The 14,808-nt window shown below is 56.9% G+C and overlaps 1 protein-coding gene across 1 annotated transcript in view; it reads right to left on the bottom strand.

Annotated features, from left to right (window-relative positions):
• GRIN2D (glutamate ionotropic receptor NMDA type subunit 2D) overlaps positions 1-12,778 on the bottom strand; it is a 34,280-nt gene extending 21,502 nt beyond the window's left edge. The window contains exons 1-3 of the mRNA XM_043899691.1: positions 12,294-12,778; positions 8,562-9,052; positions 4,474-5,093 (exon numbers count right to left, since the gene is read on the bottom strand). Of these exons, the coding sequence (XP_043755626.1) occupies positions 4,474-5,093; positions 8,562-9,026 (1,085 nt within the window). The 5' untranslated portion in view covers positions 9,027-9,052; positions 12,294-12,778. The remainder of the gene's footprint in view (positions 1-4,473; positions 5,094-8,561; positions 9,053-12,293) is intronic.
• Positions 12,779-14,808: the final 2,030 nt, after the last annotated feature.

Below are 14,808 nucleotides of genomic sequence, written 5' to 3'. Positions count from 1 at the left end.
TTGGGGCCCTGGACTGGACCTTGGCACCTGAAGGCAGAGAAAGTCCCCTTGCTACTGACCAATCCCCCAGTTCGAATCTCTCTTCCGAGTTCTTGAAGACCCAAATATGCCCCTTCTTCACTAGGCACTCTCCTTCGGCAGCCTGGTCCCAGACCCTTAGCCTGGGTTTGGTGATCTCAGGGCTCCACCTGCCTCTGCAGCCCCATCTCTGATCACTTCCCACGGTCACTCTTTCCACCCAAACCCTTTCCCTGCCCCACCACACTGTATGTGGGGTGTCCTCCAAACACATCAAGTGGTTTCCTAGGTCTAGGTCTTTGTAGGTGCTTTTCTTTCTGCCTTCCCTAGCTCAGTTGGTAAACAATCTGCCTGCAGTGCAGAAGACCAGGGTTCGATCCCTGGGTTGGGAAGATCTCCTGGAGAAGGAAATGGCAAACCTCTACAGTATCCTTGCCTGGAAAATCCCATGGACAGAGGAGCCTGGTGGGCTACAGTCTATGGGGTCCAAAGAGTTGGACACAACTGACACGTTCACTTTTTCTCTCTGTCTAGGAAAAAACCCTTGGAAAAAGGAAAAAGACTCCAAGCTTCCACTGCAGGGGGCACGGGTTCAATCCCTGGTTAGGGAAGTTCCAAATGCCGGGCAGTGCAGCCAAAAGGAAAAAAAAACAAAAACCAAAAAACCCTTATTCTCTCCTCATCCTGACTAGTTCTTTGGTGTTCAAGACTCAGCTCACGTGTACCTTCTGGACAGAAGCCCTGGGAGGGGCTCTGGACTCCCAAGTATCTTTACAATACAGCGGCAGTCTGTACTCTGAATGCTTGTCACATCACCCTGGTCACTGGACCAGACCCTCAGCTGCCATCCTCACCCCCCCCCAACTCTCCCTCCCTCACCCCCCATGCAGGGCATCAGTCCTCAAACCCCATCCTTCCTGCCCCGGGGATATCTCTGCCCCAGCCCTCCTCTGTGCCTACAACCCTCCAGGACCCCACCCCAGCCTGCTGCTTTGCCTCTAGCCTCCAATCTTTCTCCTCCAATCTAAACCCATCCCACCCCAGAGGGGTCTGTCTACACCCCAAACTGACTCCACTCTCTTCTGCTCAGAGCCCACTCATAGCTCCTGAGTGCCCTAGAACAAAGTTTGAACCTCTCAACCTGGCATTCAAGACCCTTGTAGGGATTTCCCTGATGGACCAGTGGCTAAGACTCTGCTCTCCCAATGCAGGGGGCCGAGGTTCGATCACTGGTCAGAGAACTAAGATCCCACATGCTGCAACGAAGACCTGGCACAGCCAAATAAATTTTCTTTTTTTAAAAAAAGGGCCCTTGTGGCCTGTCCCCGCTTCACCTAACCAGCCTCATCACTCCCAACATCTACATTCGCCTGCCTTTATCCACCCTGAGCTATTATGGTCCCACCAAACTGCCCCAAGTTTTTCTCCCCTCTGGTCCTGTGCACAATGCTCTTTCCCCTCCCTGAATTATCTATTTCGGGTGGACTCCCGGTTGCCTTTGAAGTCAAATCTAAATCCCTAGCCTGGCCTAAATGCCCTACCTACTCTGGGCCGCGTGTCACTCCATCATATTCTGCCCGCTTGCCCACTGTGCTCCAGACACATTGGCTTTATTTCAGGCATTTCCAGCCCCAGGGCCCTTAAACCTTCTGTTCCCTCTCCCTTCTCTTCACACGGATCTTCCAATAGTTGGCTGTCTCTCTCTGTCTTCCTTTTTGTCTCTGGCCGTGCTGCTCAGCTTGTAGGATTTTAGTTCCTCAAGCAGGGACTGAACCTGGGTCCTTTGCAGTGAGATCATGGAGTCCTAACCACTGGACCACCAGGGAATTCCCCTGGCTCTTTCTCTTTATCCATTTTTTTTTTAACCTCCAAATTTCCCCGACTCAGAATGGCCTTTCCTGACGACCTCGTCTAACCTAGCACCATAGGCATTTCTCATTACATTCTGCCTGCTTTATTTTCATCTCAGAAGTTATTACCCATTGATGTTTTTTTCCTTTCTTTTCTGTCCACTGATTGTCTCGCCTATGAGACTGTGAGCTCTGTGAGAGCAGAGGCCTTGTTCAACATTATACTCGGTGCATAAAGCAGGGCTTGGCACATCGCAGACTCTCGATAAAGGGCTCTTCAGCGAATGAATGAATGAGCAATTTATTCTTCGGGTCTCAACTTAGATACCACCTCCTCCTGGAAACTTCCCTGAACCCACAGGCTGACCCATAACTTGTGTAGCCTAGTCTGGAATGTTGACTGGAGCCAACCCAATTCCTCTCCTGGGAGAAAGTTAGCTGTGAGATTTGGAGGGATGGGTGGTAGACAGGGCTTCCCAGGTGGTGCTAGTGGTAAGAATCAGCCTGTCAATGCAGGAGACGTAAGAGACACAGGTTCAATCCCTGGGTCAGGAAGATCTGGAGGAAGGCATGGAAACCCACTCCAGTATCCTTGCCTGTTTATGGGATCGCAAAGAGTCGGACATGCCTGAAGGGACTTAGCACGCTCACACATGGCAGACACAATGGGCTGAAATGATGAGTATCATGAGGGAACAGAAATTCTGGGTCATCAGAAGAACTGGACAGGGAGAACTGCCCTCTGGGAGGACAAGGTAGAGAAAGAGATGGAGATGTTGATGAAGATGGAGACAGTGATAGACAGGGGGAGGGAAAAGAGAGAGAGAGAGAAAGAATCAGAAATAATTGAAAGAGTAGCTAGAATTGAGGAATTGGCCTCAATTCCTGATGTCTGAGTTTCTGTGTGTGTTTATCTTTTCCAATAAACCCCATTTTCCCCGAGGAAACTTGAATGAAACTCTGCTTCCTGCGACCCAAAATGTTCTGGCTTAGCAGTTCCTCCATGGTGCTCCCACAAAGCCCATGCAACCTCCATTATTGCAAGTATCACGCTGTGTTGTCATTATGCCGTCCCTGTCTGCTACCCCTACAGGACCCTGTGTTCTTTGAAGAGAAGTCCACGGTCTTATTCATCTCTGCATTCCCAGGTCCCAGCAGGAGCCCTAGTTCTTAGCGGGCGCTCAGTAAGTATTTATGAACGAGGGAGGCTTCTCTCATCATCTGGTCCCTGGATCCTGATTCCCAAATCACCACTTCTCAATTCTCCTCCCTTAGGCTTTCTTCCCCACCCGTCACCTCTTCCCAAATTCAGCTCATCCTCATTTCAGTATCCAAGGCCTCTCTTTCCATTGCTCTGTCACCAAACTCCCAAAGCTTCCTAGGGTCGAGATGCTGTTTCTCACCAAACCCTGGTCCCCTCATCTAAAAGAGTAGTGTGAACAAATAAAATAATTTAAAACAGTAGTGTGTCAGTTGGGTACACCCCTGTCCAGCTAGAATCAACATTCTCCATATTCCCTGATATTCCTTGCAGCTAACCCAGGCCATGGGCAGGTGATATTCAAACTCTAACAATCAGTGTGGCACAGACATTAGCCAATCAGAATCAGTGTCTAGCCAATCTGCATGGATGTGGCTACAAACAACCAGTAATTCAAGCCCCTGCCAAGTGACTACGTTCTCATGAATGGGATGTAAGACTCATCCCACCTGCCTCACTGGCCTAAAGGAAATGGCTTGTTCTCCACCTCCTCTCTTTCCCCCTTTTCATGAGCTAGAACTCAGACATGCCCTTTGACCCAGCTTCCACCATATGGGAAGATGGCAGAGCAACAAGGTGGGAGGGTCCTGGGCCCTTGAATGACCACGTGGAATGATGGAGTCTCCTGATAACCTGGACCATGGATCTCTGGGTTGTTAAGCGAGAGACCTCTCTACCTTGTTGGAGACATTGCATTGTTGGGTCTTTTGGTTACTGAAGTTCAGCTCCTACGCTAAATAGGGTGGTGGTGGTGGTTTAGTCACTAAGTCACGTCTGACTTTTTGGAACCCCTTTATGACTCTTGCCAGGCTCTTCTGTCCATGGGATTTCCCAGGCAAGAATATTGGAGTGGTTGCCATCTCCTACTCCAGGGAACCTTCCCGACCCAGGGATCGAACCTGCCTCTCCTGCATTGCAGGTGGATTCTTTACCGACCGAGCCACCAGGGAAGCCCCCCAACTAGGTATTTCACCGAATCTAAGATGCTATCAACTAGATGTATCACTATTTTTACAACCATGAAGGGGAAAAAAAAAACACTGCCCATGAAATCATGATAAGCAATGACTGTTAAGACATGTCTTGATTTCAAAGACATTAAAACTGTGCAAAAATGCACATGCTAAAATCATGAAATACAGTAATCCTCTCCCGGTATCTCAGGTGTTTTTTTTCCAAATCACTTGATTTAATCCCAGAAAGGAGAGCCAATAATTTCACTTATTTTACAGAAAAGGAGACTGAAGTTCTGAGAGGCAAGGTGACCCATTTGAGGTCATCAAGTGCCCCAGGTGATCTGGCTCAGGAATTCTCCCACAGCCCTCCCAGTCTAGCCCCACTCACCTGTGTAGACTCTCCCCTCGATGGGTGCGGTTCTGGGCGCGACAGTCATGGCCAAGTTCAGGCAGGAAGCCATAGTCACGCAGCAGGGCCTGGGCACCTCTGGCCACGACGGCCACACCAGCTGCCACACGCCGGGCCAGGTCATCCCGCCAGCCTGCTGAGCGCACTGCAAACAGCCCAGCAGGCAGTGGGGCGCCTCCTGGCAGAAGAGGTGGCTCCCCGGGGGCGCCTGAGCCCCCGCCTCCAGCCAGCTGGGGCCCCACCATAAACCAGACGTAGCCAGGCCCAGTGAGGCCAGCCTCCTCGGCTGCCCGGAACACGGGCTCGGCCTCCTCACGGGCACAGAAGAGCAGGCGGATCTGGGCACTGACACTGCGGAGCTGGGCGCCCAGCACGGCCTCGCCAGCCCCAGGGTCCAGCGTCAACGCCCCACGGTGCTCCCAGCCCACCAGGCTGCCATCAGTGAGCACCTCGATGTAGGACAGGAAGGCCCGGTGGCCAGGGGCACGCGTGGTGACGGCTACAAAGGACGTCCAGTCGTATTCCTCCAGCACCTCAAAGATGACCTGAAGCTGCTGCTCGGTGGACGAGCCCAGCTGCAGGAAGGTGGAACCTTTCTCCTGCAGGGGAGGAGGAGGATGTCAGGCCTCCCCCATGTGGAGATCTCAGCTCCCAGCTGCTGATCTTCAGAAGCCAGTGAGGGGCTCACAGCTCCCAGGGATCCAGAGGGGACCTCGTCTCCCAACAGTGGATAAGGGCATCACAGCTCTCAACATCTAGCTGTTTGCCAAACCCATCTTCTTTCCTTGCTTGGGGCAAAAACCTAGACCTGGCTTAGGTTTAGCCTCAGGGCTGAGTTCTAGGCTCATCCATAAAAATTTCTCTGCCCATGCACCTTACTCCTCCCTGTCCGAGGGCAGATGCAGAGGCCCCCGAGGAGGAATCTAGGGGATTACAATGCCACAGCATGGAGGAAACTGAGTCCCTGAGCCAGAGCTTGGAGGAGAGCCAACTCCAATCAGGAACACCCGTTTGGATTTTATATGAGTGAGGAACAACCTTCTATTGAGTTAAGCCACTGAGAAGTCGGGATTTATCTGTTACAGCAGCTAACATAATCCTAGTGAACACAGGCAGCAACCCGGGAGAGAACTACAGTTCTCAGCATCCACTGAGAGGGACTGTATCTCCCAACAGGCCATGAGGGTGCTGAAGGTAGTCTCTCCCAACTGGAAGAAGCTTTGCTCAGTAGGCTTGCCCTTCTCTGCTTTTTTCCCCATCTTCCTATCCCCTCCTTCCCCTGTTTCCTTTGCTAGACTCTCTTCCTCCGTCAGAATTCTAAACATAGGAGTACCCTCATCTACTCTTTCCTTCTCTGTCCTCTCTTCCTGGTGATCTCATCCAAACTCATGGGTTTAAATATTGTCTCCTGTGGTCTCTAGTATGGTAGCTACTAGCCACCCATGACTATTCAAATGAAATCAAAGTTAAATAAAATTTAGTTCCTTGGTAATACTAACCACACGTCAAGTGCACAACAGCTCACATGGCTAGTGGCTATCATATTTGACAGAGTAGATGAAGACTACTTTCATCATTTCAGCAGAAAATCCTGTTGGACAGCCCTTGGGCCCACATTCAGGCCATCTCCAAGTCTTCTCATTTCTCTGTTCAAAACATGACCCCAGCTGTTCATTCTTCACTATGGCCCCTGTCATGACCCTCACCGCTTCCACTCTCTTGCTTAGATGACAACAGCTTCCTAACCCATCTCTACTTCCTTTCTCGAAACTTTCATTCTCCAGACAGCAGCCAGAGTGATCTTTTCAAAATATTAATTGGATCGCCTCCCTTCTTGGTTGAAAACCTTCCAAAAATTCTATGTCAGAGTCAAAGCCAAAGTCCTCGCTGTGGCCCATAAAGCCCCACATGACCTGGTCCCTGTGGCCTCTTTGACCTCATGTCCCGCCAGCTCCACCTCTTTGCTCTTCCTCAAACACCTCAGGTTCCTTCTAGACTCAAGGGCTTTGCCCTTCACTGTCACCTTTCTCAGGGACACTTTTCCCCCCAGCTCCTTCCCCTCCTCCGTCCTCAGGTCCAGCTCAGTTTTATCTTTTCAGGAAGCCTCCCCTGACCACCATCTACTGAAGCCACAGCCTTGGTCGTTACCTCTCCTCCAGGACAGATTTCACAATCTGTTATTTGTTTTGTCTGTCTCCTCATTAGAAATGCAAGCTTCGTAAGAGCAGAGACCATGTCTTTTTTTTTTTAACCTTCCCTAACTGTATTCCCCGGAACCTGAAACAGCCCTGGCACAGAATCAGTCCTCAATAAATCTTCCAGTAATGCAATGAGACGAGCAGGTGGACTTTCTCCCTAGGCCTGTGGTTAAATGTGCGCGGGTTAGGGCACTTGTCCTGAGGGTATGAGGTTTCCCAGAATGCTATGAGACCCTGTGAGGCCCTCATCCTTGGCAGCATGAATGTGTACTCAGGGGACCACGTTCCCAGCATTCACTGGGGGCACAGATAGAGCTGTGAGGACCACTCTAAGACACTAAAAGGACTACATTTCCCAGAAGGCAACGGGTGTGCACTCAATGGGCTACAGTGCCCAGCAGACAATGAAATGGAGGGGCACACACTTCTCAGCCGCCATTGAGGCAGGAGGGACCACATCTCTCCGTATGCCAAGAAGGCGGCAGCCAGGAAGTAGTAAGTTCACCTCGCAGGTGATCTGCCTACAGTTCTCTGGACAACTCCATGCCAAAGAGAAGAAAGTTGGACAGAGGTCTTTCCCAGAGTGCTCGGGACAGAAAAGAACTACGAGTCCCGGCATGCAATAGAGATCTAGTCACAAAGCCGCCGGCCCTCACAGCAGGGAATTGGTGGAGACTTAGGCTCCACCCACTCAGGTGGCCCCATCCTCAGGCGATACCCACTTCTCTGTTACACTGGCTCCACCCCTGAATAGGCCCCGCCTCTTCTCAGACGCCTCCTCTAAACTGACCCGGTTCTTCTCAGTCCGCACACCAGGCCTGTTCAAATCATGCCTTCCCTACCAGAAGTCCACTCCAGCTGACCCCTCCTGTGCCCTCGGAAGGCAGGCCTCTCTCCACGCCACAGCCAGCTCCAGCCTTTGCCCCTGCCTTCCCTGCAGGCTCCTGGCTTTGACCTCTCAATGGCTGAGCCTGCCTCTAAGGGGGAGGCCTTCATCTTTCCAGGCCCACTCTCTGGATTCTCGCTTTCCACGCCTTCCAGTTGGGTACCTCCCCTGCCCAAATCCCACCCCCAGACCGTCTTCCTCTCTAGACTCTGCCCCTTTAGTACCGAGCAGAGGGCCTGTCCTCCCCCATCACCAGCTAGCCCCGCCCCTTCCTTGACTCACTTCTTCCTTGACTGGCCTTCCCCCACTTCCTAGCTGCAAGGCTACCCCTCTCTCGCTCACTCACTAAGGACGCCTCCCTTTCTCATACTCATCCTTCCACCAGATGATTCCGTCCTTCTACGTTGACCTCTAGACCTCGTGCTCAGCTGGCTGGGCCCCTCCCTGTCCCTCGGTACTTAATACTCCTTTTTCCTGGTCACCGTCTGTGACTTTCTGGCTCCTGCTTACTCTCTAGCTTTCACCCCTTTTTGAGCCCACTTTCTTTTCAGTTGACACCCCCTCGCTGATCCTAGAGCCCACCCCTCACTCAGATCTTGCCATCTGAGGCAGGACCCCACCCGGTCCTCGCCCCTCGCTGGCCGGCCTCCGCCTCTTCCTCGGATCCCACCCCCTCCCGATTCACCGCTTCCTCAACCTCTCAACTCTTCCCATAGCCTGGTCACCTCAGACCCTGCTTCTAGATGATTCCCCGGCACACTCTGTTCCTCCTATAGATCACGTCCCTCTAAGTCAGCCCCACCCGTTACCTAGACCTGACCTTTACATCTGTCCTCACCGCATCCCCGAGGCTGACCCTCAGGACTGGCCACGCCCCTTACCACCCCGCCCACCCACGGCCGGCTCAGGCCACGCCCCCTAGACCAGGCCCCGCCCCCGCATCGCCCCCAGTCCCCCGAGCCCCGCCCACGGGTCGCGCGCACCTTGGGCGTGAGCACGAGCGCGGCGCCGCCGTGCACGGCCACGATGGGCAGCGAGGTCTGCGCCGACAGGAAGTCAAGGATGGGCGCGACGGCGGGCGCGCGCGAGTCGTCCTCGAAGACGACGCCGTGCACGCGCAGCCCCGACAGCAGGTCGCAGAGTTGCAGCACGAGGCTGCGTGGGTCCGAGCCGTTGAGCACCAGCGCCACCGGCCGCACGTCCAGGCCCGGGCTGCGCACGGCCGCCGCTACGGCCGGGCCCAAGCGCGCCGCCTCGGTCGCGTATGCGGGCCCCGAGAACACGAGCGCCACGTTGAGCGGTCGCGCCCCGCCGGGGCCCCCGCCAGGCCCGCCGGCCCCGCCCGGCCCCGGCACCTCCTCCGGGAACGGGCTGGCACAGGCCAGCGCCAGCAGCAGCAACATCTTAGCGGGGCCCCGAGGGCCGCGGGGGCCACCGGCGCCGCGCATCGCCTGCGGGCCCTGCCGGGCGGCCTCTGAGCACGAGGGCGCCCGGGGAGGGACACGGAGGCGGACGGGGCGCAGAGACGGGGCGGCGGACACGCGGAGCAGAGAGAGGGACAGGAATGAGAGACAAGAGATAGAACGACAGAGACAAGGAGAGATACACGGTGAAGGGGAGATACGAGGAAGGAGAGATGCGGAGATAGGAGAAAGGTTGGAGTAATAGAGGGAGAGACACAGGGAAATACGGAGGCAATGGGAGAGATACAGAAGCGAAGGGAGAAACACAGGGAGAATGGGTAATGGGGTCACAAAAGATAGGGAGGTGGGGAGAAGAGACAGACAAGGGAGGACAATGAGACAGGCCAGATGGGAAAGAGACCCGCAGAGACGGGATCAGAACAGGAGCAGAGAGAGAGAGAGAGACCCAGGAAGATAGGAAGAGATGAAAACACCCACAGAGAGATTGTCAGGGAGAGTTGATGGGGTGGAGGAAAGAGGTGGAAGGAGAAACAGACAGGGACAGATAGGCTCAGAGTAACAGAGCGAGAGATAAGACGGAGTGACAGAAATAGGGAGGGAATGAGAGAGGCGGGAGAGATGCAGAGATAGAGGAAGGAAGGTGGGAGAGAGGAGAGAAACCCGAAAGTTGGACCGAGAGAGGAAGGTGGAAAGAAACCCCAGGAAGATGGAGACAGAGACCCCACAGCCACCACAAGACACGCACCCACAAGAGATGGAGAAACAGGCAGAATTAGAGATTGAAGAGGCAGGCAGAGCAGACAGAAAACACAGGAAGACAGAAATAGCGAGGCAAGGCAGAGATCAAGACCCCCACCAGGGAGGTGCCCAGCACAGACATGAAAGGAAGGCCGGGAAGGCGAGTGGCAGGAGGGATCAAAAATAAAAGGAAGGAAAAGTGAAGGGAACAAAAAAAAAAAAAAAGAGAAAGGGAAAAGGGGTCAGGTGTGTGGGGGGAGAGAGAGAGAGAGAGAAAGAAATTAGTGGGCCATCCTGCAGGGAGCAAATGCCTCCATGACCATACCTCTCCCCTGGAATACAGACCCCCCAACCCGTCTTCATCCCCTTACTCCTGCCCCCGTCCCTCCACTCAATAAGAGCTGGAAAGAGTCATAGTCCAGACTGGGCTCTGGGGTTGAGGGGAGCACAGCTGTGGCGAGCTGAGAGGGGTGGGGGTCCCTGGCTCCCAGCCCAGAGCAATTTGGTAAATGAGAAGCAATACAGCATCTCTTTCTATGTCCCATGTTGAATACTAGCTGCCTGGGGTGGTCGGGCTGGGAGCCCAGACTCCTGGCTCCTGGGTCTTGAGGAAGGAGGGCCCTGGGGGCCTGGCCCCTGGTTCCCAGAGAGGGATTGGAGCCTGCAGAAGGGGCTTCTGGAAGGGGTGAGGGTCCAGACAAGGAAGGGCTCGCTCTTAACTGTCAATCAGCCTCCTGTCCGGTTGCCATGGTAGCACAGAGCCTCCATCCACCCCACAGACAGCCAGGGGTAGGGGAAAGGCCCACACCCCTTTGCCTGCCTAGAGGCCTCACTCCCACCCCCCCACCCCCAGGCCTTCCCAGGGACCCTGGGGCACTGTCTCCCAAGGGGTGGGGGTGGGGGCTCCTAGCATGCTTCAATCCTGGCTCCCCCTCGCCCCTCCTCTCCTCTGCCCTTCCCCAAGCAGCTGGTTCAATCAGTGCTCAGAATAGCCCCCCTCTGCCCCAAAATAACCCACAGCTGTGGCCTGGCGCTCCCCCCTCCCCAGGATAACACTCTCTCTCCCCTCCCTTCCTGGTGGCCGCTCACCCCTCAGCCTCTTCTCTGCCTCTCTGAGACTCACCCCTACCCAGCCTCTGGCCTTGGGGACCCTGGGGTCCTGCTCCTTGACTGAAGCCCAAGAGGGCAGCTCCTGCCCCACCCTTCTCAAGAGGCTGGATGCCTAGTTCTCTCCGGTGAGGGATTCAGGAGGACAGTCTCCCACCCCTCCGGGGATGGATAGAGAGGTGGTAGCCCCAGCCGCTGGGGGACTCTGGCGTTCCAAACCCCAAACCTGCACCCTTGGGGATCACAATATTCAGGCCTCCAATCACCACCTCCTCGTGAGTCTCAGTCCCCATTTCCATCCGCACGGGGCCAAAGAGTCCAGACCCTCGTCCTCTGCCCCATCAAGGGGCTCAGGACACTGCACCTCCAGCCCCCTCTTCCCTCAGACACAGAAGCCCCGTCCTCCCAACTTCTCCCATCGACTCGGGAGTCCTGGCTGTCAGGCCTCTTCTTTCCCCTAGACCCACCCGGGACTGTGGATGCTCAGCCCTGTCCTTTCCCAGGACCCAGGAGTGCCGGCTCTCTCCTGCCCCCAGACTCAGGAATCCAGGGACCCAGCCTCCTTTACGCCCAGGACCCAGGAATCCAGGCCCATAGCCCTCTCCTCCCTTAAGGACCCCTTGTGGTCTCAAACCCCATTCATCCAGTATCCTGGGCAACCCCCGCCCCAACTCCAGCCTCTCCAAGTCGCCCTACTCAGGTCCTGTGCACAGTACAGTCTGTCCCCCAGCTGAGGAGGAGGAGGGTGCTAGAGATTCCTGGGGTGTCCCTGTCTCCATCACTTCCCCCAGATCCATCACAGAAGAGAGGAGAGGCCACTTCGATCCACAGCCCGCGTTTCCCACCCCCCCTCCCAGTTCGCATCGTGCTGCGGACGGCTCCCGCCCCCCCCAACCCCATTCTCTCCCCACCCTAATCCTGGTGCTTGGAAGAGGCTAGAAGGGTATTCCAGAACCTTGAGGAAGGGATGGGAGCTTGGGGCGAGGGGTGCCAAGGCCTGGATACTCTCAAGGTCTTTGGCAGGGGTATTAATAGCCGACTCGCAGCGGAGGAGGGAGGGGAGATGGAGCTGGAGAGAGGGAGGAGGACGGGCTGAGGGGGGAGGCTGATGCGGGCAGTGGGGTGGGGGACGGCTCAGAGAGGGAAGGTGAGAGGGAGAGATGGGGGATAGAGAGACGGGGTGTCAGGTGTATGGAGCTGGGGAGAAGGATCAAAGTGTCAGCAATGGGGGGTTAGGAGATCTGGGGTGCAGAGATCTGGGAAAAGGGCTCAGCGAGGGAGAAGCAGATAGGGGGCAGAGATTTCCCCCAGAGACCCCTGTCCACCATTCCAACCCTCTCCCTCCAACTGAGGCCCCTTGCCAACTTTCCCTGTCCTAAATCTGGGGCGGGGTGGGGGACGGCCCACGTTCCCACCCCCTCCCCTGCAGCCCTACCCCAGCCTTACCTTTTCATGACCCTGTTCTGGGGGGGTGTTGCGGGGGTGCCAGGAACGGAACCGGAGTCCAGCGACCCGAAGATTCGGCGGGGGGCTCAGGGAGCCGCGGGGTGTGTGTGTTGGGGGCCAGGCCCTGGGGCGGTGGCGGTGGCGGCCGGGACCTCCTGCCCGTCCCTGGCTCCCTGGCTCCGGCTCTCTTCCTCGGTCCGTCCTGCCCTGCCTGTCCCCCAAGGTTGAGGCCACCCCGGCTAAGCGAGGACGCAGCTACACATGTTGCGCTGGAAGTTGGGCCCCGGACATTGCGGAGGCTGTCGGGGTGTCCTCTCGCCGCCCCGACCCCGTGGGGATCCCCCCTCCGCCCACCCGGGGTGCCCCCCTCTGCCGCTTCAGCCCCGGCTCCTCCCCCCCGTCCATGTGTCCGGTCCCGCCTCTCCCTGGCTCATTCGCAACCCCCCACTCTGTGCCCTCCGTGGCACCCCCCCAAGTCTGTGTCTGTCTGTCTGTCTGGGTCACCTCTGAAGCCGGTGGCCGGTGTGTGTTTGCGTAAGGGGCAGGCGGGAGACAGCCTGTCTGGGCGACTGCTTGCCCCTTCCTGCTTGGCCACCTCCCACCTCCAGCCACCCCCCCCCCACGCCCCCACTCTCAAATACAGGCAGACACACACATATACACACACGCATACACGCACCACCTCACTTCCCTGGGATTCCCCTAAACACCCCCGGAGCTTGAGGAGGGAGACACACACACACACACACACACACACATACACACACACACACACTGGAGGGTCTGATGGGGCCAGGCTGCCACTGCCGTCAGGGGCTGTTCGGACAGACAGGAGGACACAGGCGGCCAGACGCCCGGCCAGACGCAGGCAGGAGGCACAGAGCCCAGGTACACACCATCCATCCGGGTTTGGGGGGGGGCTCGGAGGGAGGAACCTGGGGGGCCCGCGACACCCAGGCAGGTGGCTCGGGGTCGAGACAGACAGACAGACCCCTCCCTCCCTCCCGCCCTCCCTCAGCCGCCGCAGCCCTTACAGACACACCCCCCCCGCAGCCCAGCCCCAGACACCCGCACACACAGATCCTCACCGGGCAGATGGCGGACGCACGAGAGACCCCTGGGGGCCAGGCGGACCCACCCGGGCCGACACCCGCGAGCCGGGCACCGGTGGCCAGGAAGGCTGCAGGCGGGCGGAGGGCGGTGGCGGCGGCCAGGGCTTGGAGGAGCCGGAGCGGGAGGGACTCGCACACTCGCTGTGTTCTCACACACACAGACACACACACACACACTCACTCGGGATGCGATTAACATTCAGTCCCCGTCCGCCCCTGCCGGGAGACCCACAGCCCCCCGTCTTGGGCTCCCTGGGGACCCCTCCTCCTGTCATGGCTGGCGGAGGGGGCTGGCCCCCTCCCCAGCTCCCAGCCTCTGCCTTCCCTCTGGGACCAGAGAGTGAGGGGCTGCGAATAAATCCGGGGAGGGGGGAAGGGGCGGGGGGGGGCAGTCAGGGACTCACGACTGGGACCTGCGCCCCAGGGCCCAGGGGAGCTGCCCGCCCTCTGCCCCCTCCCCACGCTGAGGTTTGTGAAGCAGGAGGCCATCCCCAGACTTGAGTCTCTGTCACGCTAGGACCCATCTTTTGGCTTCGATTGCCCCGGGAGGCCAGGCCTGCAAGCAGGTCTCCCTCATGAAGCCAGGAATCCAGGCTCCCAGCCCCCTCCTCTCTCAGACCCAGAAATTCAAGTCCCCTTCCCGTCCAGGACCCAGGAATCCAAGCCCCCGGTCCCCTCCTCGCTCAGACCTAGGACACCAGGTATCCAGCCCCCCTCCTTCCTCAGTCCCAGGAGTCCAAGGCCCTGTCTCCCTTCTCCACCTGGGACCCAGTAATCAGAGCCCCCCTTCTCCAGGCCTGAGTCCCTTTTAGACCCTCAAACAAACTGACTCCTTAGCACAAACCACCCTCAGGTGCCCACGCGTCCAAGACTCGTGGACGTCACCCTCTAGTACCCTATCCATCCTGCGATCTGAGGAAACTGATGCCGCTGTACCCCTTCTGTTATTGATGGACCCTGACATCCATCACCCATGGTTATTCAGACATCCAGGAAGAAAGCACCATGTCCCCCCTCGTAGACGCAGCCTGTTCCCCCTTGCCCAGTGTCCCTCAAGACCAGTTGCCCAGTTCCTGCCCTTCCTGATAGAGAGGGAGGCTAGGCCCAGTGCGTCTGTAAAGGGCTGGGGTGGGGTGTGGCGCAGGACACATGGGCTGCCGAGAGTGTGTGCGCCTCTGAGGGGGCAGTTCCGGGGTGGGTGGGGTGACCAGAGCCAGGGCTTCTGGCTACCAACTCCAGGGTCTCGGAGAGCAGGAGTGAAAGCTCATATTTCTGAAAAAGAAACGACTGGGCGCCTGAATTTGTGGGTCCCAGAGGGAAGAAGGGATTGTGTGTCTCGATTCCTGGGTCTAGGATACTTGGGACACAAAATCCTCGGGTGGGAGCCTAAGTCCCAAAGAAGC

This window comes from Cervus elaphus, chromosome 4, assembly GCF_910594005.1.
Source record: "Cervus elaphus chromosome 4, mCerEla1.1, whole genome shotgun sequence".
Taxonomy (NCBI): Eukaryota; Metazoa; Chordata; class Mammalia; order Artiodactyla; family Cervidae; genus Cervus; species Cervus elaphus.
Note: the sequence above shows the minus strand (reverse complement) of the source record. Positions and strands in the feature narration are given on the sequence as shown.